This window comes from Hyaena hyaena, unplaced genomic scaffold (assembly GCF_003009895.1).
Source record: "Hyaena hyaena isolate Hyena2069 unplaced genomic scaffold, ASM300989v1 scaffold_551, whole genome shotgun sequence".
Lineage (NCBI taxonomy): Eukaryota > Metazoa > Chordata > Mammalia > Carnivora > Hyaenidae > Hyaena > Hyaena hyaena.
Genome location: NW_024081183.1, coordinates 496,435 through 523,095, shown reverse-complemented (window position 1 = coordinate 523,095; position 26,661 = coordinate 496,435). Strand labels below are relative to the sequence as shown.

General features: G+C 43.0%; 1 protein-coding gene across 4 annotated transcripts in view; it reads right to left on the bottom strand.

Annotated features, from left to right (window-relative positions):
* Positions 1 to 26,357, bottom strand: part of SMAP2 (small ArfGAP2) — a 54,923-nt gene extending 28,566 nt beyond the window's left edge. For 2 of the 4 annotated variants that reach the window (XM_039255936.1, XM_039255937.1), the window contains exon 1: positions 19,976 to 20,477. In XM_039255936.1, the coding sequence (XP_039111867.1) occupies positions 19,976 to 20,078 (103 nt within the window). In that variant the 5' untranslated portion in view covers positions 20,079 to 20,477. Of the gene's footprint in view, positions 1 to 8,413; positions 8,425 to 19,975; positions 20,478 to 26,333 lie in introns of those variants that run through there. The other 2 variants (XM_039255938.1, XM_039255939.1) reach the window with 2 other exon arrangements.
* Positions 26,358 to 26,661: the final 304 nt, after the last annotated feature.

Below are 26,661 nucleotides of genomic sequence, written 5' to 3'. Positions count from 1 at the left end.
AGAAGAATGGAGAACAACTTCAGAGGGAAAGAATGCATGGTGTGGTTGAAAACACTCATCTTCAGGAAAGTCTAGAGTTGCTTTCCCAAGGAGCCGCAGGATGGAAGCAAAGAGTATGGGAACAGAAAGGGGGGAAAATGCTTGAAAACTCAAAGACACGAATGAAATAAGTTGTAAATGATACTGAGAGCCAGCTAAAAATCTATGACAGAAGCTGCTTTGGAGATGATAAGCCTGCCTGCTCTCTAGAGATTCCACGAATGACAGTAATTTGGGATTCAACAAAGAGAGTGATCGGAAAATGGAGACCATCTAGACTATGAGTCCAAAAGCAGTTTGAAAAGCCTCAACCATGCTGTTACCTGAAGTGTCCCATTAAAAAGGCTTGAAAAAGAAAAGCTAGGAACATTTAAACAATTGTGTGAGGAAAGCCAAATGAAAAAAAAAAAAAAAAGGCTGCGGGTCCAGTGAAATTTCCAAAGGAGCCAGCAGGCATCTTTGTAGTTTGAATATTCACAGCTTGAAAGTTAAATTCCAAAGCTTCAGCTGAAACTTCAAACACTGACCAGACTACAGCAAGAACACATAACGAAACATGCAGAAAGTTCGTTAACAAGGTAACTTACTGCTTAGAAATAAAGAAACTTCCCAAAATGTACAAGGCACTTGTTGGGATGAGCACTGGATGTTAAATGTAAACCAACTTGACAATAAGCTATTTAAGAAAAAAAATTTAATAAATAAAGCATTAAAAAAAAAAAAAAAAGACATCAGCAGTGTACGCCAGAAGTACAACTCCTACAGAAAGAGGGCTGAAGACCTTGAGACAGAATGGGAAAGACATATGTCCTCTGCCAAAGATGGATTATGTCCCGTGAGAAAAAAGCTCAACAAAGTCGGTTGGCATCCCTGTCGACTGAGAGGAAAGCTCAATGAGCTAAGAAAAGAAAATGGTCACAGCAGACAAATACTGACTCACAGAAAGTTTAAATTCCAACTTCTCCCAAGTGGCTAATTCATCAAGCAGAGGTCTGGGAGGGTCCGGGCACGCCTTCCCTTCATCAGGTTCCCCAGGAATGAGGAGGGTTAAGCTGTGAGGCCTGAGGGTCACGTGCAGATTTGATTTAGCTTCTACAGCAGCTGCCCCCTGAACATCCATAACCACAGCAGGACATCTGCCTATTGCTCTCTTTAAAAAACAATTTTGGGGGTGCCTGGGTGGTTCAGTCAGTTAAGCCTCCAACTTTGGCTCAGGTCATGATTTCACAATTCGTGGGTTCAAGCCCCGTGTCAGACTCTGTGCTGACAGCTCAGAGCCTGGAGCCTGCTTTGAATTCTGTGTCTCCTCTCTGCCCCTCCCCTGCTTGAGCTCTGTCTCTGTCTCTGTCTCTCAAAAATAAACAAACATTTAAATAGATAAATAAATAAATAAAAGTAATTTCAATTTACCTCTTTTTAGGAAATGGCTGTTATTTAATTGATACTACATTTGCTCTCATTATAATCCCTGAGACAGTGTTTAATATAATTCTTAGGAACATGTTATTTTCAATTCATTGGACTCTCTAGAATTGGACAGTAATAACTATTGCACTTTGACAGAAATAAAATACCCACGATTATTTAAACCACTAATTGAAGTTTGATGCAACCAGGTAGAGACACTTAAAACAATACAGAAAATGCAATGGGCTGTTATTTAAGCACCTATAACAGTAACTTTATATTTATCTAAATAAATTTTGATTCATCTTTTACATTTTGGTTTTTTTAGTAATCTCTACACCCAATGTGGGGCTCAAACTCATGACCCTGAGACCAAGCGTCGCATGCTCCACTGACTGAGCCAGACAGGCGCCCCATAAATTTTGATTGATTGGTTTTAAAAACCATGCAACACAGGGGCGCCTGGGTGGCTTAGTCGGTTAAGCGTCCGACTTTCCGACTTTCGCTTAGGTCATGATCTCGCGGTTTGTGGGTTCGAGCCCCGCGTCGGGCTCTGTGCTGACTGCCAGCTCGGAGCCTGGAGCCTGTTTCAGTCTGTGACTCCCTCTCTCTCTGACCCTCCCCTGCTCACGCTGTCTCTCTCTCCTAGAAATAAATAAAACATAAAAAAAAAAAAAAAAAAAAACCATGCAACACAAACAAAAAGTAAACAGCAACACTCTCAGCTAAACTTAGTAATGATTATATCCATTTACCCCTAAATTCACAGATTAGGGGACCTGACATTTTACAATTATTTGTTTCTCAATTTTTAAATAAATTTCTTTTTCACCTGTTACTTTGTTTAGAATGTGCTTTCCCAGGCACGTGGGTAGCTCAGTCAGTTAAACTTCTGACTCTGGATTTTGGCTCAGGTCATGATCTCATGTTTTGTGAGATGGAGCCATGCTGACAGCGTGGATTCTGCTTGGGGTTCTCTCTCTCCCTCCCCTGCTCGAGTATGCATGTACTCTCTCTCTCTCTCAAAAATAAATAAACTTTAGAATGTGTTTTGCTGTTAAAAGAAGGAGGAAGAGGAGGAGAAAGAAAAGAATGTGATTTTTTTTTTTTATTTCTAGGAGAGAGAGAGAGACAGCATGAGCAGGGGAGGGTCAGAGAGAGAGGGAGTTACAGACTCAGAAACAGGCTCCAGGCTCTGAGCTGGCAGTCAGCACAGAGCCCGACGCGGGGCTCGAACCCACGAACAGCGAGATCATGACCTAAGCGAAAGTCGGACACTTAACCGACTAAGCCACCCAGGCACCCGAAAAGAATGTGATTTTGTATTTAACTGTTTTTAAATTTTATGCAGTCAAAATAAAAGTTTCCCTTCTAAAAAAAAACAAAACCCAATATGTACACAGTTCTTGTTAAATAAATGCTCCCCTGAGAGAGCAGTATACAAGTTTTGGCGAAGCTGCTTGGCCTCCAAGTGCAAAGCCTCATTCTTTCTGGAGAATCTTGAGTTTAACTTGGAGGATGAGGTCTCTTATGTCAATAACCTCAGGAGAGGCATGGATACCTATCTACTAAGAAATGTGTAAAAGAGCCCTAAGTGAGCAGTCTGGCTATTATCTCTAGGTCAAGCACTCTAGAACATGAACTCCTGAGTGATGGGTCCTTAGCACCTTTCACATGGAGGAGAGCCTGGTGCTGAGCAAAAAGAAATCAGGCAAGGTAATCCAGAACCTACACTGGTCCTATAAAGCTAAGGCAAGGCACAGAGACATCAGAAATGGGAAGCAGAACTGGGAGGTAGGATCAGCAATTAAACCTTGAAAGGGTGACCTTTTTAGTGTCATATATATTTTGTAATAAATACCCTTTTTAATTCTCCCTTTCTCCTCAAAGTTGTAAACAGGTTTTTTTTTGTTTGTTTGTTTTTGAGGGGGAGAGAGAGAGAGAGAGAGAAAGAGAGAGAGAGAAAGAATCCTAAGCAGGCTGGAGCCCGATGCAAGACTCAATCTCACCACCATGAGATAATGAGCTGAGCCAAAATCAAGAGTCAGATGCTTAACTCACCGAGCCACCCAGGCGCCCCAAAGTTAAGGGGCTGTTAAGCCTAAACAGTCTTAACGGGGCTACGGGGAAAGAATCAAAGGAAGTGACTGTGTCGCTGTATGAACCAGAGCTTTAGAGTAGATGTGGCTGCATGTGAAAGCACCAATAATCCAGAAGAAGCTACCCAAAGTGGTAAAGACAAGCAGGACACACCGGAGCTCCCTGGCAACCTATCATTTCTACTCCGGATTCTCTTCTTGAATTCATATTCTGGAGAATCTGAAGTTTGGTCAGTAAAGAAAACTGGACTACTCGTACCTTCCTGATCAACTTAAGATCTCTCACAAATAGCTTTACCTGGGCTATTACTTGTATTTGCAAAACATCATTTTGTGAAAACCTTGCTCCACCCACTTTCCCAATCAAGCCTCGTCCTTCCTGCCCTGATTCCCGCAGCATCTTATTGTTGTCCTGTGGCACTCATCAATGGTTGTTTTGTGATTCGGTTTTATTTTTATTTTTGGCTATTTCTGTGAGCTCCTTTAGGTAACAACTGCCTAATTTAGTATACTTTTTAAAACCCTAGTACTTTTCTTATGTGGACTTGAGGTTTAAATTGATTATTACTCAGATAATCACACAAAGGTAATTTAAATATCCTACACAGAAAGGTGGGGAAAGGGTGTCCTTACTGCTCTTTGTCTCCTGGCTAGCCCATGATATTTTGGCTCCAGCCAATTTCCTCTGCACAAAGACCCCCCTTAAAGCATTTATGAATAAGATAGAAGAGTGGGGGCTGAGATACAGCATCTCCATAAAGGGAGGGAGGAAATAAAAAATAGCTGCTTTCATTGAGGGCAGGAAGGAGATTGTTTCATTAGGGGCTAAACAGTGAGACTATCTCAGTATGAACAATTGTTTGGCTTGAAGCCTCTATGTGGGCAATTACTCCAGCAAAAGCTCAGCTGGGATGGAACACGGAGCCTGCCAGGGCCAAGGGACAGGGACCAACACAGGCTTAAGCATTTAAATCATGGCTCTGGGATCCCAGCATCCCAGCAAAGATAGTCACAAAACATTCTACCCCAGGTCAGCCAATGGCATCATTCTGTACCCAACCTAGTCAGGACTGTAGATATATAAGAAATGAGGAAAAGATGGCACTGGGGGCAAATGCAAAGTTATCCAACCAAAAACCAACATACTGTAGCAAAAGTAGCAAGTATTAAAATTAGATCTCATAAGGGAACTAGCACATTTCAATCACTACCTCAATGGTGGTAGCGAGGAGGTGGGTGGAGGTATATAGGGGAGAGATCACTGAGCTAACAGCTAGGTAATCATTTCAAAGTCTGCCAGGTGGGGACACCTGGCAGGCTCAGTCAGCAGAGCACTGGACTTTTGATCTCAGGGCTGCAAGTTCAATCCCCATGGTAGGTGTAGAGATGACTTAAAAATAAAATCTTAAAGAAACAAACAAACCCCAAAGTCTGCCAGGTGGACCTGATATTTCAAAACTTGATATTATGATTGAATTATCACTCATGACCTCACTTCAGGTAGCAAAAGCTAACTTGATTCACTAAAAGTCACTGCCTTCACTCCCTGGGGACATATACTTCTTTACATGTTTTAAAGGGTTGTTTCAGGTTAAAGTCTTAGCTTCCTCTTTGCAACAACCAGTATCTACTCATATTCTAAAAATGATACTTAAGATGCAAACTGAGCCCACCCAGCTGGAAATTCATATTTCTTCTTTGGAAAAAGCTACTAAAGAAGAGTGATATAGCTCTTGACCAATGAGGTTGCTCTTCGTTCTCCATCCCCAGTTTAGGTAATAAGCAGAAGAGGAACAATATGAAAATAGATTTTAAGAATAGCCCGCATTCAAACAGTACCACTCTTCACCCTCTAGAGCAGTGCTTCTCAACTGTAGAAATTTCCCCCCAAGGGGCAATGTCAATGTCTAGAGACATTTTTAGTTGTCATGACTGGCAGGGGGTGGAGAGTGCCACTGGCATCTAGTGGGCAAGGCCAGGGATGCTGGTGAACATCCTACAAGGCACAGGACAGCCTCTCAACAAAGTAGCCAAAATATCAACAGGGCTGAGGTTCAGAAGTCCTTCTCTACAAGAATTGTTTCTAGTCCATTTAGTCTGAAGCACTCAAGATATAAGAATGTATTAATTCTGTGAAAAAGTCTTTTCTCTTGTTCTGTAACAAACAGATAAACATTTAAATACAGAATCCCAAAATCAGAAAGAACCACAAAGATTATCTAGTCCAAGCACAGATGGAGAAACTAAGGGTCAGAGAGGTCCAGTCATTTACCCAACTTCATAGAAGAAATCACCAGCTGGGCTGGAACCAGAATCATCTTTATATACCCCCGAATGTGTGTTATACATAGATGCTCAATAATGGTTGCTAAATTGATATCCTGTTCTGCAAGTGTTCTTTTCTAATACAGCACACAATTTGCTCTCTGCTCCTGGGATGCCCAACAACTGAGATTCCGTGTAAAGGCTTATTCACACCCCTTCCTGCTCACATTCCTCTTCCTCAAAAGGAGCCCCAAGGTGGAGAAGAGTGGAACACACTAGAGTTCACACACAAGTGGCCAGGCAGAACACCTCTTTCAATTATTTGAAGGGAAGCTCATGCCTTTCACCCAGAGGGAGGCTTTGCACAAAATCCGAGCCAACAAACCCTTGTGCAAGACCATGACACATGACCTTCTCTCCACAACGGTGTGCAGCAGCTTTCCTAACACATCAATGAATCCCTAGCCAATGGCAAACAGACAGAAAATCAGTGCCAGCGTAACTGAATCAAAACTGTATCCAAACAAGCTGCAGAACTTTCATTTTCAAACAAACAGCATACTAGACGTGAATTCTGGGATCAAAGTACAGACTAAGGTTAGTCCAGGGGCAAGATGAATGCTAGTCATCAAAACAGTCCTGGCTTAAGGAAGGAGAGCAAAAGGTAGAGATGTGCCCTTTCAAAAAAAAAAAAAAAACACTCACTACCATGTTTTAAAACTAGATGTTTCAGAATTGGGTATAATGAGGTATGGGTCGGAAAGCGTGGTGTAACGGGGTGGGGCAAATGTTAGCGGTGTGGACAGAAAGATCCTGCAAGAGGAACAATGTGTAGAAGAACCCAGGGCAGGCCTCTAGGAAAACAATCACAGCTTCAAAAGAGCTAAAGCAGAGTTCTTCAAATTAAACAAACCCGTTCCTGTAGATACAAGAAGAGCTTCTAAAACCGCTGCAAGGTTATTATTAATTTCTGCGGCACCTGAGAACAGTGTCTAAACATTTACTCCCATCCCACAAAAAGGCTAAAGGAGTGCTTTCCCAGCCTCCTGTTTCACACCCCATGCTGCATTTCTCCTGAAATGATGTGTCACACGAAAGCCTCCCACTGAGAGGGCAGAGTACTAGCTTCGTGACTGGCTCCCGCTTTCCAGGCGGCACGGGTACCAGAAGCATAGGAAAGAGATGGCACAAAGAAGTGACTACAGTAAAGCAGCCGTGAAATTCACCTGCTTGGCTGCCTGGACTGTCACAGGTCTTCAAACATCCGAGTTAACAGCATGGGGCTGACTTTCAAAAAAACAAAATGAAAAGAGACTATGATCTGAACACACATTAATAGAGTAATAGAGTCTGTGATGGAGACACAGACTCTGCACCAGACGCTGTGCATTAGGTGCACAGACATATGTGCGACACAGCCCCTGTCTTCGTGCAATTTACAGTCCAAGGAAAGCTCTTATAAAAGAGGTTTTTAAAAAACCCTACCTCAAACCAAACACAAATGCAGTAGTATTACCCCCTTGCTACCAATGTAGGACCTCTAATCTACCTTCCCGGTGGACTGGTTAAGTGAAGGAGGACTGTATGGACAACATAAGATGCTGATCAATGCACAACAACCCTTCCGTATGGCAAGCATATAATGTGGAAGACTATGTATGAAATAAGAATATATCTTGGGGTGGGGGGGGTCCCAGGGTGGCTCAGTTAAGTGTCTGACTCTTGGTTTTGGCTCAGGTCATAATCTCATGGTTTGTGAGATCAACCCCTGAGTCGGGCTCCATACTGACAGCGAGGAGCTTGCTTGGGATTCTCTCTTTTCCTCTCTCTCTGCCCCTCCCCTGCTGTGCGCACGTTCTCTCTCTCAAAATAAATAAATAAAACAAAAAAAAATCTTGCTGTGATCATGTCCCATAAATTTGTTCTTTATGGTTAAGCCAGGATTCTCTGCAGCTCTCCACTCCTCACTTCAACAGATGTCTACTGCAGTGAAGCAGTTCACAAATGACACCTCCACAGCAAGGCCATCTCTGTATGGGCTCAGTCCAGAGGACTCCCTGACAACATTTTAAAATTAGAGGGCCCACGTGACCACTCAACTCTGAACACATAAATAACCTGTGAGTTTAACAACAACACAAAAATTTACACTGTACCATTATTTATAATACTGAATAACTATACACCCAAATATCCAACAATTGGGCAAGAGTTAAATAAAAATGACATATACAGATGATGGAAGACAATAAAGGTACTTAAATGTTTTTAAGGTCATAAAAAATGCTTATGATAAATATTAAGCGAAACAATATAAAATTATTATGGAATAAGTTCAAGTAAAAAAATGGGTGATATGGATTATGTGAAATATCTTCTGCATCATTATACTTTTGCCATGCTTCCCAATAATTTTTTTCATAAATTAGTAATTTTCAAAAGCAGAAAAAAATAAAGTGTGCTTTTTAAAAAAAATGTTTTCTTTCTTTTTTTTTTTTTAATGTTTTATTTATTTCTAGAAGACAGAGAGAGAGACACCGTGAGCAGGGGAGGGTCAGAGAGAGAGGGAGTCACAGACTCTGAAACAGGCTCCAGGCTCTGAGCTGGCAGTCAGCACAGAGCCCGACGCGGGGCTCGAACCCATGAACCGTGAGATCATGACCCAAGCAAAAGTCGGACGCTTAACTGACTAAGCCACCCAGGTGCCCCAAAAATGTTTTATTTCTGAAAGAGAGAGAGAACGAGCAGGGGAGGGTCAGAGAGAGAGGGAGACAAAGAATCCCAAGCAGGCTGTTAGCTGTCAGCACAGAGCCCGACGCAGGGCTCGAACCCTCGAACCCTGAGATCATGACCTGAGCCGAAGTCAGACGCTTAACTGACTGAGCCACCCAGGCGCCCCTAAAGTTTGCTTTTTAAAGAAATAACATTTGATGATGTTTAGTTAATAAGCATAAGGACCTTCCTATTTCTCCACTCCCCAATATCCCACAAGACAAAAAATAATTGGTCAGTGGTGATGAATCTTTTCCTTTCCTTAAATGCATCAAGAAGCCTAATGAAACGGAGACCTATTTTTACTCCACTCACAATATGGACCCTTGATTTGAGTCACTTGTATCAGACTCCTGTTCACAAACAAGGCTCAGAACCAAGTCAGAAAGCTCAGAGGAACTGCTTTGGAACCTTCCTTCCAGTGCTGCATTTAATGATTCTTCCCTTCTCTCACGTACACCCTGGGACATTTGCACAGCACTCACACTGCAGGAAAGTCTTTCTCACATTCTCTTCTAGTCTAAGACAGTTCCTCTAAGCAAACTCCTCAGGCCTACCTTCAAGAGAGACAGGGTCCCCAGTTCCAAACAGCTGTGCTTTCAACAAAGCAGAAGAGCCTGAATCTTTTCACTCTTTCTCAAATCAGCTGCCACACTTAAATTGGTTTCCATTAACTGCTGTTTATCACTATTTTGAATAAAAGCATCATGCGAAGAGCTCAGAATGTCCTTCCTATTTTTCATCATCGAAGGGCTTGCGTCAATTATAACCCAAGTGGTAAAGTATCGGCAAGAAGAAGACGCCGACGCCCTCTCCTTCACGATTTTTATATTGCAGCATAAGATGTTACCAGCTCACACAGAAAACTCTGTAAGAAAATACTTTTTGAAGGCATAAGAACAAAAGCAACCATCTAAACAATATGAAGACTCAAAGCCTGAAATACTAGAGAACTCATTTCTAAATCTACACATTGGGGGACTTCCAGTAAGGCCAGGAAAGAGGAAGAAGCTGAACAACAAAATCAACTTTGAGTGCACTTCAGTAGGTTACATTGTAGGATTAATGTGTGGACCTGAAAGAAGTAAGCTCTGCGGTAGCGGTAAAGGCTTGGGGATTTTATGGTCTTTCCATCCCTAGCTGTGAAAGACAGCATGCTCATTTAAAAAGAAAAAAAAAAAATCTCCAATCACTCCGGAAGGACCAGGCTTATGACCTACAGCTGGGAGTAGGCCTCTCTTACTCCTGTATTTGCTTTATTATTTTCAACACGTCGTAAAATGAGAACATTACACATTTACTTTTTGGGTCAGGAGAAATGAAATGGAGCCTGAGGCATCCAGTTCTCATTGTTTGAGATTAAGAAATTTCTTTTTGAAAGTTCTGACTTGAAATTAAAAAAAGAAAATCAACAAAGCATGCTCCAGTTGGGCTTATGAAATCCAATACTTTCTAAATAAACCATATAAACCATATCCTATATGCATTTAAAAGCAAACCAGAATACCCATAGGAAATATACAAACTGGACGGGGGAAAGAGGGCTACGGTCAACAAAAAACGCTCAAAGAACTATTTAACTCCTTGAAAATGAAAAGAAGCAGCGACATCAACATCTTATTACTGCCCAGGGATATGTTACAAAGGTGGGATTCCAGGGCAAGTTTCAGCCATATGGGAGGGAGGATGGGGGGAGGGGGAGCGAGGGAGAGGTGTGCTGGACAAACTGAAGACAACCACCAGGGCAACCTTACACTGACGGATGGCCACAGCTGAAGGTAGGTTTGGCTCATCTCTGGGGGTTTCCACTGGGAAGGGACCTGCAGTTCAGCCATCAATGGACCAGCATCCACAAAGCCTGTGGGGAAATACGGGAGCCAGAAGAGTGGGGTAGGGAAGGAGAAAGTTTGGAAAATGGAAGAGTCAAACACAGTAGCAGAATGTGGTAATTATTAAACAGGAGGCTTCAAAAAATGCATACATGTACCTCTTAAATTGAAATGCACTGGATGAAAGAACTGGTACTCTGGGAAGCAGTCTGATACGATTTTTAGAATACCAAATTACATTTTAATTACATCTGTAAATTGTACCTGCCAAGAGGAAATTGATTTGGGGAGGAAAGAGAAAAACAATGAAATCTATGCAATTTTTATAGATGGTAACTTTACTCAGAGTCCCTTATCCGTCCCCTCTGTGGAAAATAACAGCCTAAAGAGAAACATACTCACACTCTACTGAAAACCTTCGCTGGCCTAGTTCCACCAATTCCATTAATGTAGCAGGGGCCCAAAGGCAGGTGACCTGATTGACCAAAAAAGCCCTTCTCGAAAGTGCCAGACTTTTGTCATGTAACTCATTAAACATTTTATAATCAAGAAGAAAACTACTAGCAGTACCTTGGAAAGCTCTGCCTTTAAATGGAACAGCAGCCACTTTCCTTAGAAGACAAAATATACTTTTCAGGTCCACTATAGAAGAAAGTGGATCCGGTGATCTCACTGCCCTCCCCCCATGCTAACCTATCTGAAGCTGTGGGGGGAAAACCTCAGACAAACCAATAAGACTAGTTCAAATGATGTGTAGCACAAGGAAAAATAGCTCCATTGCAATTACTTTACTGTCAAGGAAAGTCTCATCTGTACCATGTTAGAAGGCTGCAATCCTCAAAACTCTCTTTGTACATCTTACATGCCATTGACTCAAGTCTTGCAGTTGTAGATGAGACAAGCTTAGTGTATGTGTGTATACACACACACACACACACACACACACACACACACACATACACAATCATGCACAACGCTTCCCAGGATCGACAGGATGGGAACTTATTTTCTGAGTAACCAAACTGATAAGCTGCTCCTAGAAGCAAACAATAGTGAAATAACAGATTCAACGGAAGTCAGCTTTCCTGGTCACACATCCTAATTATATAGGATAACAATCCAGTGACTGAGTTGTTACATTACTTCCTGGGACTAATTATTATTTCAGCAACAGTTAAGATTCTTTAGAAGCATACAAGGTCGTATCTGCCCAAAAACACTTCTTATCTCTTGTCCAAATTAAGTCAATGATTTACCTGTAAGGAGAAAGAATAACATCTTGGAGATTTTTTTTTAAGTGCCTCTGTGCCTTGCCTGTTTCCACTTGGATCCTACCCTTGCTCCACTCTGTCAATGGGACCTACATCTCCCAGGCTCCCTTGCCTACCTAAGTTCCATCAATGGGAGCACTGATGAGGAGGATAAGAGGGAGGAGGAGGAGGGTAGCCAGGTAATGCTCTCTTACAGGGTCGCCGTTCCAGCTGCACCACGTAGCTTTGCTTTCCGTACATCTAGCTCACACCAGATAGCTCAGACTTCTGGCCTTTGGTGACACCGGCACCTTGTCATTTCCTCAGGGGCACAGTAGCCCCCAGGTGTTGCTAATATCTGGGTTGCCTCATCAGCCCATTTACGTGCTAAGTTCTATCATCCATGTAACTTATTACATATATTAATTAGATCCCCTCTGCTTGTACTACTACAGGGGTTTCTGTTTCCCTGATAGGTCCCTGACTTTAAAATACATTTTAAAACTTAGCTTCCTTAAGAATCAAATAAATATTAAAAAAAAAAAACCTGTAAAAGATCTCTTCTAATAAGAAGCAAACGATTTATAATGACGAGATCAATTCATTCATTCAACAAATACTTATTAAGAGCTACATCTATGCCTGCACCTCCATAGCGCTTATGTTCTAGTGGGTGTGTTATCTGTGGCACATTATTATTGTCTAAAATGTATCAATATAGGAATATTTCTTTAACAATAGAGGAATTTGGTAAAAGTGAATTAACTTTAAAGTGTTCTACTCTACATAGATTTGGTTCCCACCTTTTCAGTGTGGTAAGCTGAACTGTCACATTCCAGGGGCCAGCACAGAACTTCTTCAACATTAGTATCTACTTAAACTGGCCACTTGCTCAAACAGAAGTACAACCATGATAAGGATTTAAGCAGACACTATAACAGAAGTTAGGCACTGTATCCTCAGAATGTAACATATGTGTGTGTGTGTGTGTGCGCGTTTTAGGCAGATTCTCTCTTGGCATCTTTATTATGGGGATATCATTTGAAGGAATTGAGTCTGAGTCCATTTAACAAGTCATGTTCTCCCTTGTCTGTGTCATAGGTAGGTCCCATCAACGTAACATACAGAGCCAGCTGCGATGTGCATAATGAGTAAAGTGTTGCAGTCACCAACTGCATGACATCATTTCCAAGATGGAATTTTCAGGCAGAAGAATAGAAACAGACAATGACTCATGTGGTGAACAGTTATATAGACGACTGTGCTCAAGAAAGCTGCCACCTACGTATCCTAATGACATCAGATGAAAAATGCAGAAATAAATTAATTTTCTGATTTATTGGAAAGCAATAGGTTTGCTGAAAAGTGTACTGAGAGATCAGGCAGCAAGGTACCTGCTTCTACCTCCTAAGCACTCCGCAGCCAAGAACACACATCAAATATTCAACACTCTTAAACCGCCTGAGTATCTGAGCATGCTCAGCCTCAAAATCAACATCGTCAACTCCAGAGATGACATAATATCTACTGCTGGCATTTCACTAGACTTTTCTAAGATAATTTAATGTATTCATGAAAGTACACTTCCATATTTATCTTGTGGGCATAATGCTGAGACCTTTCTTACTGCTCATCAATTGGAAAACATTTCATATCTGCAGTACTTATAATTCCATTTGAGCAGCAGGTAGACTTCTAACAGTATGGGCTTCTTACACAACAGAGGGTCTAACACATATCCATAACCTCAATGCTGTACAGCAAATCAACTACAGGGCTAGGATTTTAACCTTATTGGTCCCCAACCACCTATCAAAAACTTTATCCCTTGCCACTCCCCAACATGTGGTCAAAATACACGAGAGAAACCCCCCCAACACACACACACACACACACACACACACACACACACACACACACCCCATACCTTGGAAGCTTTGCACATTCCATTTTCCTCTGCTTAGAATGCAAAATCCCCTAAATTCACCTGGCAAAGTCACGCTTATCATTCAAGTCACAGCCTACGTGGCTCTCTGAAGCCATGACTTCCTGAGGCAGACTTGTTTGCTTTCTCCAGTCGTTCATTTCTCCCTGCACACAATACCATCGTGATAATACTACATCGCATCATTTATCAGTTTACACATCTGCTTCCCCATTCAACTGTGTACTCCCTCAGACCAAAGGACCTCGCTTTGCATCTACCACATATCCTGATACAGTGTCTGACCCAAAGTAAGCGCTTAGAAATACTTTCAGAATGAATGTATACGGTGTGGGATTGAGGCTTGCAGAGTTTCCCCTAAATGATAATGTATTTTGTACTCTCTCCCACTGCCATAGAATATTATTTAAAGGACAAGGAGAACCAATGGGAAAGCATCTCCCAGGGAACAGGCTTAACAAGTTGATATTAAAAGACAGTCTAATGAGGACTTTGATAAATTACTTTCAGTGTAACTGTGTCAAGCCAACCATGACTGTTAGAGTTAAGGTGCGCTGGCTGTAAAAACCCAGAAACTTATTTGATCTTGGCTGGAGAAGAGTGCTGAACACAAAACTTCTTTTGTGAGATGGACACAAAACTTCTTCCATTGTCTAGATTCAGTGGATTTTTTTAACCTCTCAAAAGGTGCCACAAGTATAGGTAAAATAATTAAAAACTGATAGGAAAGTTCATGTTCTAAGAAATGCTACTTAACAAGCAATGACTGAGCTATCAACACAAAACAAATATAAAGCAAAGCTAGAGATTAATTTACTGGAGTTATAATTTAGGACTACTTTAGAAAATCTCTACATAAAGTGACTTGGTCTAATCTTTCATGCAAGTTTGAAGAGTAAGGAAAAAATCCAGAGACCATCCTCAAGGGTGCCATAAAGTACATCTGCAAAATGCGAGGACCCCCATATATAGAAAATGGTTTTGGCTTAAAGACTAGGGAATTATTGAGTGAGTCATTCTAACCATGGCTTCCAATCACCAGAGTATTTAAGGGAATAAAGTCAGAAAGTGAAACTAAACCAAGGTAGCATAAATCAGTCAGGCAATGGTGATAGCAAGTGATGCTTATATTTGTGAACGCTTCGTTTACAAGGCACTTTCATTTTTCAAATGAGGAGAATTAAACTGAGACAGTTCAGGGCAGTGCTGAAGGCCACAAAGCTAACATGAACAGAGTGAAGGAGTTTAACCGGATGTTTCAGGATCAAGTCTGCAACCTCTTCCATTCCTTTGCTTTTTTACCACCTGAAATATGAGCTTCTATGTGCTATGGACAGACCTAGGACACTTTCTAAGGTGACTTCAACAAAAGCAGATGTTTCCAAATCACTTAGGCATATTTTTGAATTTAATCAAGATGACCTAGGTATCACCTTAGATACCTCAAGGTGTTTACCTTGAGAGAATGGAGCTCCTCAATGTGCATGGATAGAGCACTTGCATGCTGTCCATATGATACTACTTATTGCAAAATGCAAGGTGAAATGAACTGTAATATTATTCCCTGCATGAAAGCACTGAAAAAGCATATATTTAAATGTAGCTGCTTGTAGGCCACCTGGCTGGCTCAGTCAGAGGAGCTTGTGACTCTTGATCTTGGGGTTGTAGGTTCAAGCCCCAAGCTGGGTATAGAGATTACAAAAAAATAAATAAGCATAAAAAAAGTAGTTGAACCTGAATGTACCCGATCTAGTCTGATCTCGGAAGCTAAGCGGGGCTGGGCCTGGTTAGTACTTGGTTTGAAGAATACAACTTTTCCTTGTACATATTCCCCTTTGAACCTTTTAAATTTTGAACCACATGACAGTGATGCCTTTTAAATTTAAGAGTATAGGGGCTCCTGGGTGGCTCTGTCAGTTGAGCTTCCAACCCTCAGTTTCAACTCAGGTTATGATCCCAGGGTTGTGATCCCAGAGTTGGGCTCTGCATTGAGCGTGGAGCCTGCTTAACTCCCTTTCTCCCTCTGCCCCTCTTCCCTGCTTGCACTCTTTCTCTCACAAAAACACAAAAATTTTTAAATAAAATAAATTTAAGAGCATATAATGGAAGCTGGAACAGAAGCAATGGTTAGTTAATTCAAGGTAAAACATTTCAGAGACAGGATGCAGCAGAAGCGGAAAGTACCAAATATTACAGAGTTTCTGTCAAACTCCAGAATTCCATGTGGTATTTCATAGTCTGTAGTAAATATGCCACAAGACCATCAAATCCCTTCCATTTTAATTCTCTGCTCATTAAAAAGCTCTCAATTTTTTAAAAAACTTGATACTGAGAGAGTAATGTCCCATTAGTGGACAAAGGTATTCAGGTCATGACAAAGATAAGACCTTACTTGGTAAATAAGATAGTGTCTAGTTTATTTATTTATTAAAATTTTTTTTAATGTTTATTCATTTTTTTTTTTTTTTTGAGTCAGAGAGACAGAGACAGTGTTAGTGAGGGAGAGGCAGAGAGAGAAGGAGACACAGAATCTGAAGTGGGCTATGGGCTCTGAGCTGTCAGCACAGACCCTGACGTGGGGCTTGAACTCAAGAACCGTGAGATAATGACCGGAGCTGATGTTGGTCACTTAACCGACTGAGCCACCCAGGCGGCCCCCCGACCCCCGACAGTGTCTAGTATAAACCAGTCTCTGAAAAGGTTGATTAGTAGGAGTTATTCCAGGCCCACTGATTATGGAACTGCAGAGGTAAAGACTAAGCTTTGGACTAGGACAGCCCCACAGGGGTCTATCCAAAAATGGGACCCAGCCTCAACTAAGTAGAGCTACCATTGGCACATCTGGAATTTTCAGTATTCTTATCCTTTGTTCTATCACTGCTTAAATCAGTCCAAAAATTTACCCAGAAGGTCACAATATCTTTGGGTGACAAGGAAACCGTTTCTTTGGACCTAAAAGTAAGCCAAAGCGTTTTTAAAAAGGTAGTACCAAAGCAGCTTCCTTCGCCACACAGGAATCATTCAGTGCCTTAGAGGTCCCAGACACTGGTGAGTCTTGTGTTCAGGAGAGTTAAAGCTCCCAGGACCAACAAAGCTCATACTACATAAAGAACACACATGCTTGTTCTCTGCTCTGGTGTTCACATTATGTATCTGAAGGTAATTAACACCCTTAAGCAAGTATAAGATTTTAAAAAGAAGAGCCATTACCAAAGGGTTATTTTAGAACATCACAAAACTACCTGCTTATAGGTCTGCAGCGCAGGGCTATATTATGTGACTTAATAATAACGGTGTGGTAATCACTCACCAAGTCCTGGACAGTTAGCTCTCAATTTTCTAAGTAAGAAACAACATGAGACATAGGGAGAAATAAACTCAGATCTAAATCTCATTTTCCAAACCCAATAGTTTTTCAATTCCTCCTCCCACTACATGTATTTTTTTTTACCAGAGCTAAAAGGTAACTTAATCTCCTGATAGAAGTGTCTCTTCCATGGGCACTTCCTGACACTTCCATGGAAGTGTCCAATTCCATGATCTGGTGGTTGTCTGCATGATCAGTATGACAACCAAAATTGGGGAAAAGAAGGAGAAAAATGAGTGAAAAGAATTGAAAGAGTGGAAGGAGCTAGATTATTCACAAAATGGATAAACTGAGGCTTCAACAATGTGTAATTTAACTGAATCGAAAGACAACTCGGGGCACCTGGGTGGCTCAGTCAGTTAATCGTCTGACTTCCTCTCAGGTCATGATCTCACTGTTTGTGAGTTGGAGCCCCGCATCAGGCTCTGTGCTGACAGCTCAGGGCCTGGAGTCTACTTTGGATTCTGTGTCTCCCTCTCTCTCTGCTCCTCCCCTGCTTACATTCTGTCTCTCTCTCTCTCTCTCAAAAATAAATAAACGTTAAAAAAAATTAGAAAGATGACTGACACCTTGTCATTTACATGTTTACTACAATGGCCAAGTCACTGAAGCCACCAAGACAAAATGTAAAACTAATTCGTGATAAGAAGTCATTTCAGAAGCCAGAATTCTACCATTGATAGCAGTTAAGAAAGTTCACAAGCCAGTAGTTAATAGTCCTCATTAAGAATTAACTAATATGTCATTACCTGATCCCTAGTAATGCTAATGATAAAGAACAATGGAAAGTTTGGAGGAAGAAATGATGAATCAAGCTCTCTCTTCCATATGCTATATCTCACTGGAATATGAGTAAGAATGAGTAGTAGGAGAAATGGGGGCTTGAGGGTAGTACCAATCATCAAAATGGCATCTGACTCCCCAAATGTAGCAATGCTCACTCTCATGGGTTGCTTAACTGTGACTCCAGATCTGTCAACTAAGGACATAAGGGAATGTGAGTAAAGCCAGGAGATACACTCCTACAGCTTAAACTGAATCTTCCAATAGAGCTAGGACAAGATTTAACAAGAGTCAACTATAGGAAATTAGCCTACTCAATAAAAAATTGATTCTAAAATACTGAAAAAAAAATTTTTTTTAACATTTATTTATTTTTGAGAGACAGAGCGCAAGTGGGGGAGGAGCAGAGAGAGAGGGAGACACAGAATCCAAAGCAGGCTCCAGGCTCTGGGCTGTCAGCACAGAGCCCGACGCAAGGCTCGAACCCACAGACCACGAGATCATGCCCTGAGCCAAAGTCGACACTTAACCTACTGGGCCACCCAGGTGCCCCTAAAATACCTTTTTTAAAGTTTATTTACTTTTTGAGAGAGAGAGTGCACCAGTGGGGAAGGGCAGTGAAAAAGGGGGACAGAGGATCCAAAACAGACTCTGCACCGATAGCAGAGAGCCTGGTATGGGTCTTGAACCCACGAACTAGGAGATCATGACCTGAACCAAAGTCCAGAGCTCAACCAACTGAGCCACCCAGGCTCCCCAATTCTAAAATACTTTTTAAAGCAAATTCTTGCTAAGGCACAAATTCAGGAGAGAAATCTGGGGACCTACTTTCCTGAAAGCACATGCCATTTATCTATTGGCAGACGGCGTTAAAATATATTACTAGGTGTTTAAATCTATGTGTTCTTGTTCTCCTTTCATAACCTCATTTTTCTAAAATAAAAGGTAATTACCTAAAGGCATTAATTAGGCATGTCCTTCCTTTCTTGATATTGATAAATACAAATACATTTCAATCTCTGTTGTATCGTATTGCTCAACATGCTACATGGCAAAGGATTGTGGTAAATCCAACGGATTATGAACAGAAGCAAATTAACAATAGCTCCCCAAATAGAACTATCCCCCCCTTCTTCTCCCCAAAGGGAAAAGTATTTTCCCAACTTCTCCGATTGTATTCCAAAGAATTCAGAAAGAAATTAAGGAAAGCAAATATTTATAGAAGCTTCTATCTATCCATTTTGAGTGCGTATCAGCAAGCTTTCACTTATAACCAAGCTTTCCAAGCATACTGATTTTTAACTGGATCAAATCATGAATCTTCGAGGGCACAGAAAACAAAGCCTAAATGGCTCTGCCAATTGACCATGATCATATTTCACCTTCGAAAGGGTATATGCATCGTGGAACAACAAATTTGATGCATCCGCCTCTTCTTTCTCTCCACTGATTAAACGGATCCTGCACTACAGCCACAATCTGCCAGTTTCTGCCAACACACACACACACACACACACACACATACACACACACTAGGCCTCCAACGCACTCCACGGCCAGGGCTAGGCTGTCTAGAAATCCGCACTGTGTCACTGCATAAGGCAGGTACCCCCCTTCACGTGTCCAGGAAGCAAACCACCTATGCACTCTTGACAGAGCTCAGCAAGGCTGTAAAATGACAGAAGGAGCTGCTAAGCAAATAGCGGGCAGCAACAATTACCACCTTAAAAAATTATTGAAGCAGTTTTCCTGCCGTCATTTCACTTTCCTCTTCTCCCTTCCCCCCTTCCTCCCCCGCTCTCTGCCTCTACCCTCCCCCCACCGCCTGCACACACACACACACACACACACACACACACACACTGCAGTTCCTCCCCCCAGCTTTGCAAGTGGAAGGCGGTGAGCTCTGGGCTGCCTCGAAATGACAGTCGGCCCAGAACTCCTTCGGAGCCCGGACACACAGACATTCTCACCTGCACACAGCACGCCACTTCCACCCCCGTCATCGCCGGCCCTCCCAGGCACTCACATTCACACTCTCGCCACACCAGCCCGGCGCCGCCGAACACCCAGCAGCCTCGTCAGTAAGAGCAGCACGCCTTACCATTTAACGTGAGTCGGGCGGCCTAAGCTCCAGAAACCCCCTCCCCACCCAGGCCACCTCCCAGGCGCGGCCGGAGGCTACCTAGACCCCATGCCCGCCGGGAGGGATGCGCTACCTTTGGACTGGCAGTCGGCACAGAACTTGTTATCCTCCTCCAGCAGCAGGTTGGCCAGGACCGCCTGGTACCGATCCACGTCCTTCACCGACTTGCCCGTCATGGCCAGGGTGCCGGCGGGGGCAGAGGGCGAAGCGCCCTCCTCGCCCCCAGGGACCCCTGCCTCAGTCCGGAGGTGAGGACTCCCGGTCCCCTGCCCAGGGGCACCTCCTGAGCGGGGGGTAAAAGCCCTCCCCCTCCGGCCGGGCCCGGCGCCCCTTCTCTTGTCAGCCGCGCCCGCCCCCCACTCTGCAGCCCCCTCAGTGCGGCGCCCCCTGGCGGGCTCAGGGAAAGGCCCGAGTCCAGAGGAGGCTGCCGGACTAGAGACCCTCAGCCCGGACACACGGGGCTCTCCTGGGCGCGCAGAGACGCCTCCCGGCCGGCCGGTCTGCTGGCCGTGCGTCCCGCGCCTCGGTTTCCCTGGCAGCTGCCGCCTGCTCAGCCACCACCTCTGCCGCCTACTTCCGGCAGCTCTTCCTCTCCACCTCCACCCAGCCCAGCCCGCGCATGCGCCCCGCCCCTACCGCGTCGCCCTGGGCTCTTCCCTCGGCTCCGCCTCTCAGGAACCAATCTGAGCAGAAGTGAGGGGCGGGGCTTAGGGTAGGTGGAGGGAGGACCGGACACGCCCCCTTAGTGTCCTTGGAAAAGAATGAATGGAGCCTGGCAGAAAGCTAGTGGAGGGAGTGGAAGAAAGTGAAGTGAAACAATTAACATTTGCTGAGTTCTTACTATGTGCCAGGTTCTGTGCTAAGCGCTTTATATGAATTATCCCAATATAATCCTCAAAACGTCTCTGTGAGTTAAATATTTATCATTCTTATGTAACCTGAGAGTTGTGGCTACTCCAAAGTCATCCAGTTTATTCTTTTCTTCAACAGCCAAATGAAGGGCCCAAGCCCCTAATCTACAATAAGGGGGACAGCACATCTTCCCCACATTTTCAGAGGATTCTGGCCACCTCTCACTGCTCCAGCCGAATTCTGGGTTCCCGTGTTCATTAGCTTTCCTGCCATCTTTGGATATTGTTTGCCTGGTGCCTAGATACTTTCTTAAACCCTCCCAAAACAGTGCTGTTTTGTGCAGCAGACTTTCACTGAAGGTTATTTGGAGGGATGTGGTGGAGAGGAAGTGTGACTACAGCAAAACAAACGGGAAACTACTTAAAATGACTATTAAACATCAGTGTCCAAAACCACCCTCACTACACAGAACTTCTCCACAAAAGTCTTCTAGGGATCCACCTGCTATCTGGCAAATGTTTTCATTCTGTTCATTCACTCAGCAAATTGTTACTGAGAAACTTCTAAGTATCAGGCACTGGACTAAGGGAAAGGGACCAACATGATCCAATTAGTGATTTTAAAAGATCACTCCGGCTGCTGTGGGAAGAATGGATCCGGGAAGCTGGTAAGACCAGATTCTCATAGTTCTCTCTAGTGAAATCTTCTCTTCCATCTCTTTACTTTCTCCCAAGCCCAGGCTTCCCTCAAAACCTTCATCTCATCAGAAGAAAAACATTTTCCATTTAGTGATCAAAGCTATTTACTTGTTAGGTGCCTGGATGGCTCCGTTGGTTAAGCATCCGACTTGGGCTCAGGTCATGATCTTACGGTTCATGAGTTCAAGTCCTGCCATCAGGCTCCGTGCTGACAGCTCAGGGCCTGGAGCCTGCTTCAGATTCTGTGTGTCCCTCACTCTCTGCCCCTCCCCTGCTTGAGCTCTGTCTCTCTGTCAAAAATAAATGAACATTAAAAAAAAAAAAAAGCTATTTACTTCTCTGTCTAGTCCTCTTCCCTTCTATCCATGCTTAGGAGACTTGACTTTCATAAACACCAAAGTTGATTAAGGTATTTTTCCTAAACAAAATCTCAGCTCTTTCTCTGGAAGGAATTCTGCCTGTCTCCTAAGCTAATTAAGCTAATTTTCTCAACCTGCAACCAGTTTGTAATAATTTTTCTTCAACTTATTTAACTTTTCTGGCCTTAACATGTTTTTTTTTAATGTTAAGAGGGAGAGGGGGCTTGAACTCACCAGGGGTGAGGTCATGACCTGAGCGAAGTCAGATGTTTAACCAACTGAGCCACCCAGGTATCCCAACACGTGTTTTTTTAAATCTGTATTTATTGGGGCTCCTGGGTGGCTCAGTCGGTTCAGCTTCAAACTTCAGCTCAGATCATCATCTCAGGTTCATGGGTTAGAGCCCCTCCTTGGGCTCTGTGCTGACTCCTCAGAGCCTGGAGCCTGCTTCAGATTCTGTGTCTCCCTTGCTCTCCCCTACCCTGCCTGCAGTCTCTTTCTTTGTCTCTCCAAAGTGAATAAGCATTAAAAAAATTTTTTTTAAGACGCATTTATTTATCTTGAGAGGGAGAGAGAGAGAGAGAGCACGAGCAGGGGAGGGGTAGAGAGAGGATCCCAAGCAGGCTCCACACTGTCAGCACAGAGTCCTACACAGGGCTCAAACTCACAAACCGCGAGATCATGACTCCAGTCGAAATCAAGAGTGAGAAGCTTAACCGACTGAGCCACCCAGGCACCCCTAACCTGTGTTTTATAAATGAGCAAACTGAGACTTATAATATTGAACACTCCCCACCAGTGAGTAGTAGAGCTGGGATTTTTAATGTAGATCTCTGTAATTCCAGATAGTACTGCCAGTTTTGCTTATGTTATTTTTATAATCCTCAGAAAAACCCATTAAGATAGGTATTACCATAATCATGTTTCAAGAAATGATGAAACAGAGGCTCAAGGTGATGAAACGGAAGCTCAAGATTATCCAGTTAATTGTAGTAAATGTATTTTAGCTCAAGCCCTCATCTCCATCCCTCCGCTATGCAAATAGCCTTCCTGCCTTACTCTAACCCTACAGCTTCAATCTGATTTTTCACCACACTCTTTGGAGAGAGCTTTCTCAATAGCAAATCTGATTGAATCACCCTCTCCTTAAAAATCCTTTAGTGACTCTCCATCATCTATGACCATGCTTCTCAAATTTTCCCATCTAGTGAGAGACTACATAGTCTGGTGGTTAAGCTCACAGGCTACAGGACCAGAATGACTGGGTTTAAATCTTCAGCTTCACCATTTACTGTCTGTGCGACTTCAATCAGGTTACTTAACCTGTATGTACCTCAGTTATTTCCTCTATAAAATGGGGATGATAATAATATTAATAGGACCTATATCATAGAATTGTTATGAGACTTAACTGAGTTAATGCCTGCAATATATATTTTTAAATGTTTTATTTATTTATTTATTTTGAGAGAGAGAGAGCATAAGCATAGGGGGAGGGATCGAGAATGAGAGAGAGAGGGAGACACAAAATCTGAAGCAGGCTCCAGGCTCTGAGCTGAGCTGACAGCTCAGCTCAGAGCCCAATGCAGGGATCAAACCCATGAACCCTGAGATCATGACCTGAGCCGAAGTCCGACGCTTAACTGACTGAGCCACCCAGGCACCCCATGCCTGCAATATATTTGGAACAGCTCCTACCACAAAGTGAATGCTAGACAATTAATTCTCTTCACTAAATATTTCTGACTTTCTGCCTTCTGGGCTCATGGTAGGATTTTCTTTCTTGGCTCTCTTATGGTTGGTTGTGGCCAATAAGTCTGAGCAAAAAGGATATGTGTCACTTCATGTCCAAATCATTTATTTGGTGCTTTGAGACTCCTTTGATTCTCTTTCCCCCTGGCATGGCAACCACCAACCTTCAAGATGGTGGTTGTCTTATTTTAGAATGCCATAATGGGATATCATAGACTGGGTGGCTTGTAAGCAGCATAAATATATTTCTCACAGTTCTGGAGACTGGGAAGTCCAAGATCAATACACCAACAGATTTCATGTCTGCTGAAAGCCCACTTCCTGGTTCAAAGACAGTGACTTCTTGCTGTATCCTCATGTGGCAGAAGCTGGGAGTACTCTATGGGATTTCTTTTATTTATATTTTTAAAAATTTTTAATATTTTTATTTATTTTTGAGAGACAGAGAGTGAGTAGGGGAGGGACAGAGAGAGAGGGAGACACAGAATCTGAAGCAGCTCCAGGCTCTGAGCTGTCAGCACAGGTCCTGATGCGGGACTTAAACTCATGGACCACAAGATCAAGACCTGAGCTGAAGTCAGACGTTTAACTGACTGAGCCACCCACATGTCCCTCTGGGATCTCTTTTATAAGGGCACTGATCCCATTGATGAGGGCTCCATTTTCATGACCTAATCACCTCCCAAAAGCCTCACTTCCTAATACCATCACATTGGGATCTCAACACATGAATCTGAAGATGAGGTAAACATTCACTCCTGAATTTCAGAGGGGCTAATAAGCAAGAGCCCTCTACCAAAACACAAAGGAAGGTAGGCAGCATGAGCAAGAAATGAGTCTTCTTTCTGTTAAACCACTGAATTTTGTTTACCATGGCATAACCTATCTATCTTAACAGATACAACAAGCATTTGCTGCTGCTATTATTATTATTATTATTATTATTAGCAGAGGAAAGTGAATACATATCCCAGGTTCTGAGGATATGGCCAAAAGCAAATTTCTCCTCTTCCCAAGTACAGATTTGGTTTTTGAAGTCTTGAATTTTCCCTTGACAGTTCTTACAAAACAGTTCCCTCTATTCCATAATATGATTGTGTAATTTTTTTAATGTTTTATTTATTTCTAGGAGAGAGAGAGAGAGACAGCGTGAGCAGGGGAGGGTCAGAGAGAGAGGGAGTCACAGACTGAAACAGGCTCCAGGCTCTGAGCTGGCAGTCAGCACAGAGCCCGACGCGGGGCTCGAACCCACGAACTGTGAGATCATGACCTAAGCGAAAGTCGGACGCTTAACCGACTAAGCCACCCAGGCGCCCCTATGATTGTGTAATCTTATCATAAATGTGATTCATGTTAGTTACCACCAGAGAGAAGAGCTTCCTATTTGTCCCAGTGTCTACTGAACATGGTTTGGTTACCTCGTATCTGTGGATTTCAAAAAACTGGGATGAATTGGAGAGACCTAACACCACATATCATGCTTCAGTCCCAGATGGTATCTTTCCTTGGTCTTTATATCAGAGTATTTTGAAAACCCAACTCTTATAAATAAGAAGACTAAATAGAAACTGGTTCTTTTTAACTGTTATAGTAACCACTGTGACAAATGCCCAGAATACTACCCAAACGTGGTATTGTGAGTATTTTTGGACTACTGCCATTGGAAATTTTCATTAGTGTGTCATCACCTTGCTAAGAGGTCAAATCTTGGGTCATATGTTGAACTAAAACAACTTCTAATCCACTGGTCAGTCACTTTATTCATGGTACTAGTCATAAAATGACTTTCATTGAAAGCCGGATAATTCTGTTCCCCCACTTTACTGCTAGCTCTGTTCTACTTATCACGTGTAAATGAAAGAACTACCGGTCTCAAATAAACTCATAGTCCTTTCAGTCAACTCCCTTCAACCAACTCTCAAACTTTTTTCTTAATGTAGAGAACCTGTGACAGTTGAAAGCCTCCACTGCCTTGCAGTGGATTGAGTGTTCAGCCTCGAATACCTATGTCTGCTGCATAAGCCAACTCTTTGGGCCCTGGGGTTAAGCTACATGACCTTCTTCTCCTCTTCCACTTCCTATGTGTCAATTTCCACAGTCTGTTACTCTTGGAAGAGCATCAGTTTTCCATAGCTGATGGAGCCCTCTGTGAGAAGGCTGGTGTCCCTGTCAACTTCTTGATACTGACAGCACCAAGACTTCTCAGGATTTCAGGCAATCCTTTGCAGACAGAGAGGATGGCTTCTCCCTTCTGTGTCACACATTGTCATCTGGGCCCCAAATGACTTGTGTGGAGTCTCACAGTCTTTGTTAAAGACAGCTTGTCTGGCTGAACCTCTCTCTCTAACCTGGGGGACCCGAGGACGCTGATGGGCACAGAGTTCATGCCATACTAACCTACCACTTTCTTCAAAACAATTTGTGCCCTTACTTCTACTGAATGTCTCTCTCTTCCCTCCTCGCCCCTAGTTTCACAATATAACTGTCCATTACTATCAGCCAGCCCAGGAGATGAGACAGACTGTCTGTATTAGCAGTGTCTGAATTGCGGCCTAACTCACCACCATTGCAATCTTGCTGCATTGTCCACAGATGCATCATAATGGCCAGACATCACACATGAGCAGTTGCATTGCATCTATGTAATGATGCAGGAGAGTGGGCACCTGCATCCATATTTCTTGCCTTTTCAGGGCCGAGGAAGGACGGAGCAAGTATACCCGGCTTGGGCCTACTGTGGTGACCCTGTTGTATTATGATAGAAACTCACCCTTCACCACATAGCAGAACACTGGGGGGAAAAGACAGGATCTTAAGTTTCCAGGAAGGAAAAAAAACCAAGTCACATAAAAAGAATCAGGAATCAGAATGGCACAGAGCTCTCAACGACAACCCTGGACACCAGGGGACAATGGAACATTGCCTCCAAAATTCTAAGCCACAAGAATTGCCAACCCAGAATTCCATACCAGCCAAAGTATTACTCTAGAGGCAGTTTTGAACAGAGAGACTCTCAAATACACTAGATTTCAAACTTTTACCTCCAGTGCTGGCTGTGCTCTGTTGCCCTTCCACATCCACTTTACTCTTAGCCCTGC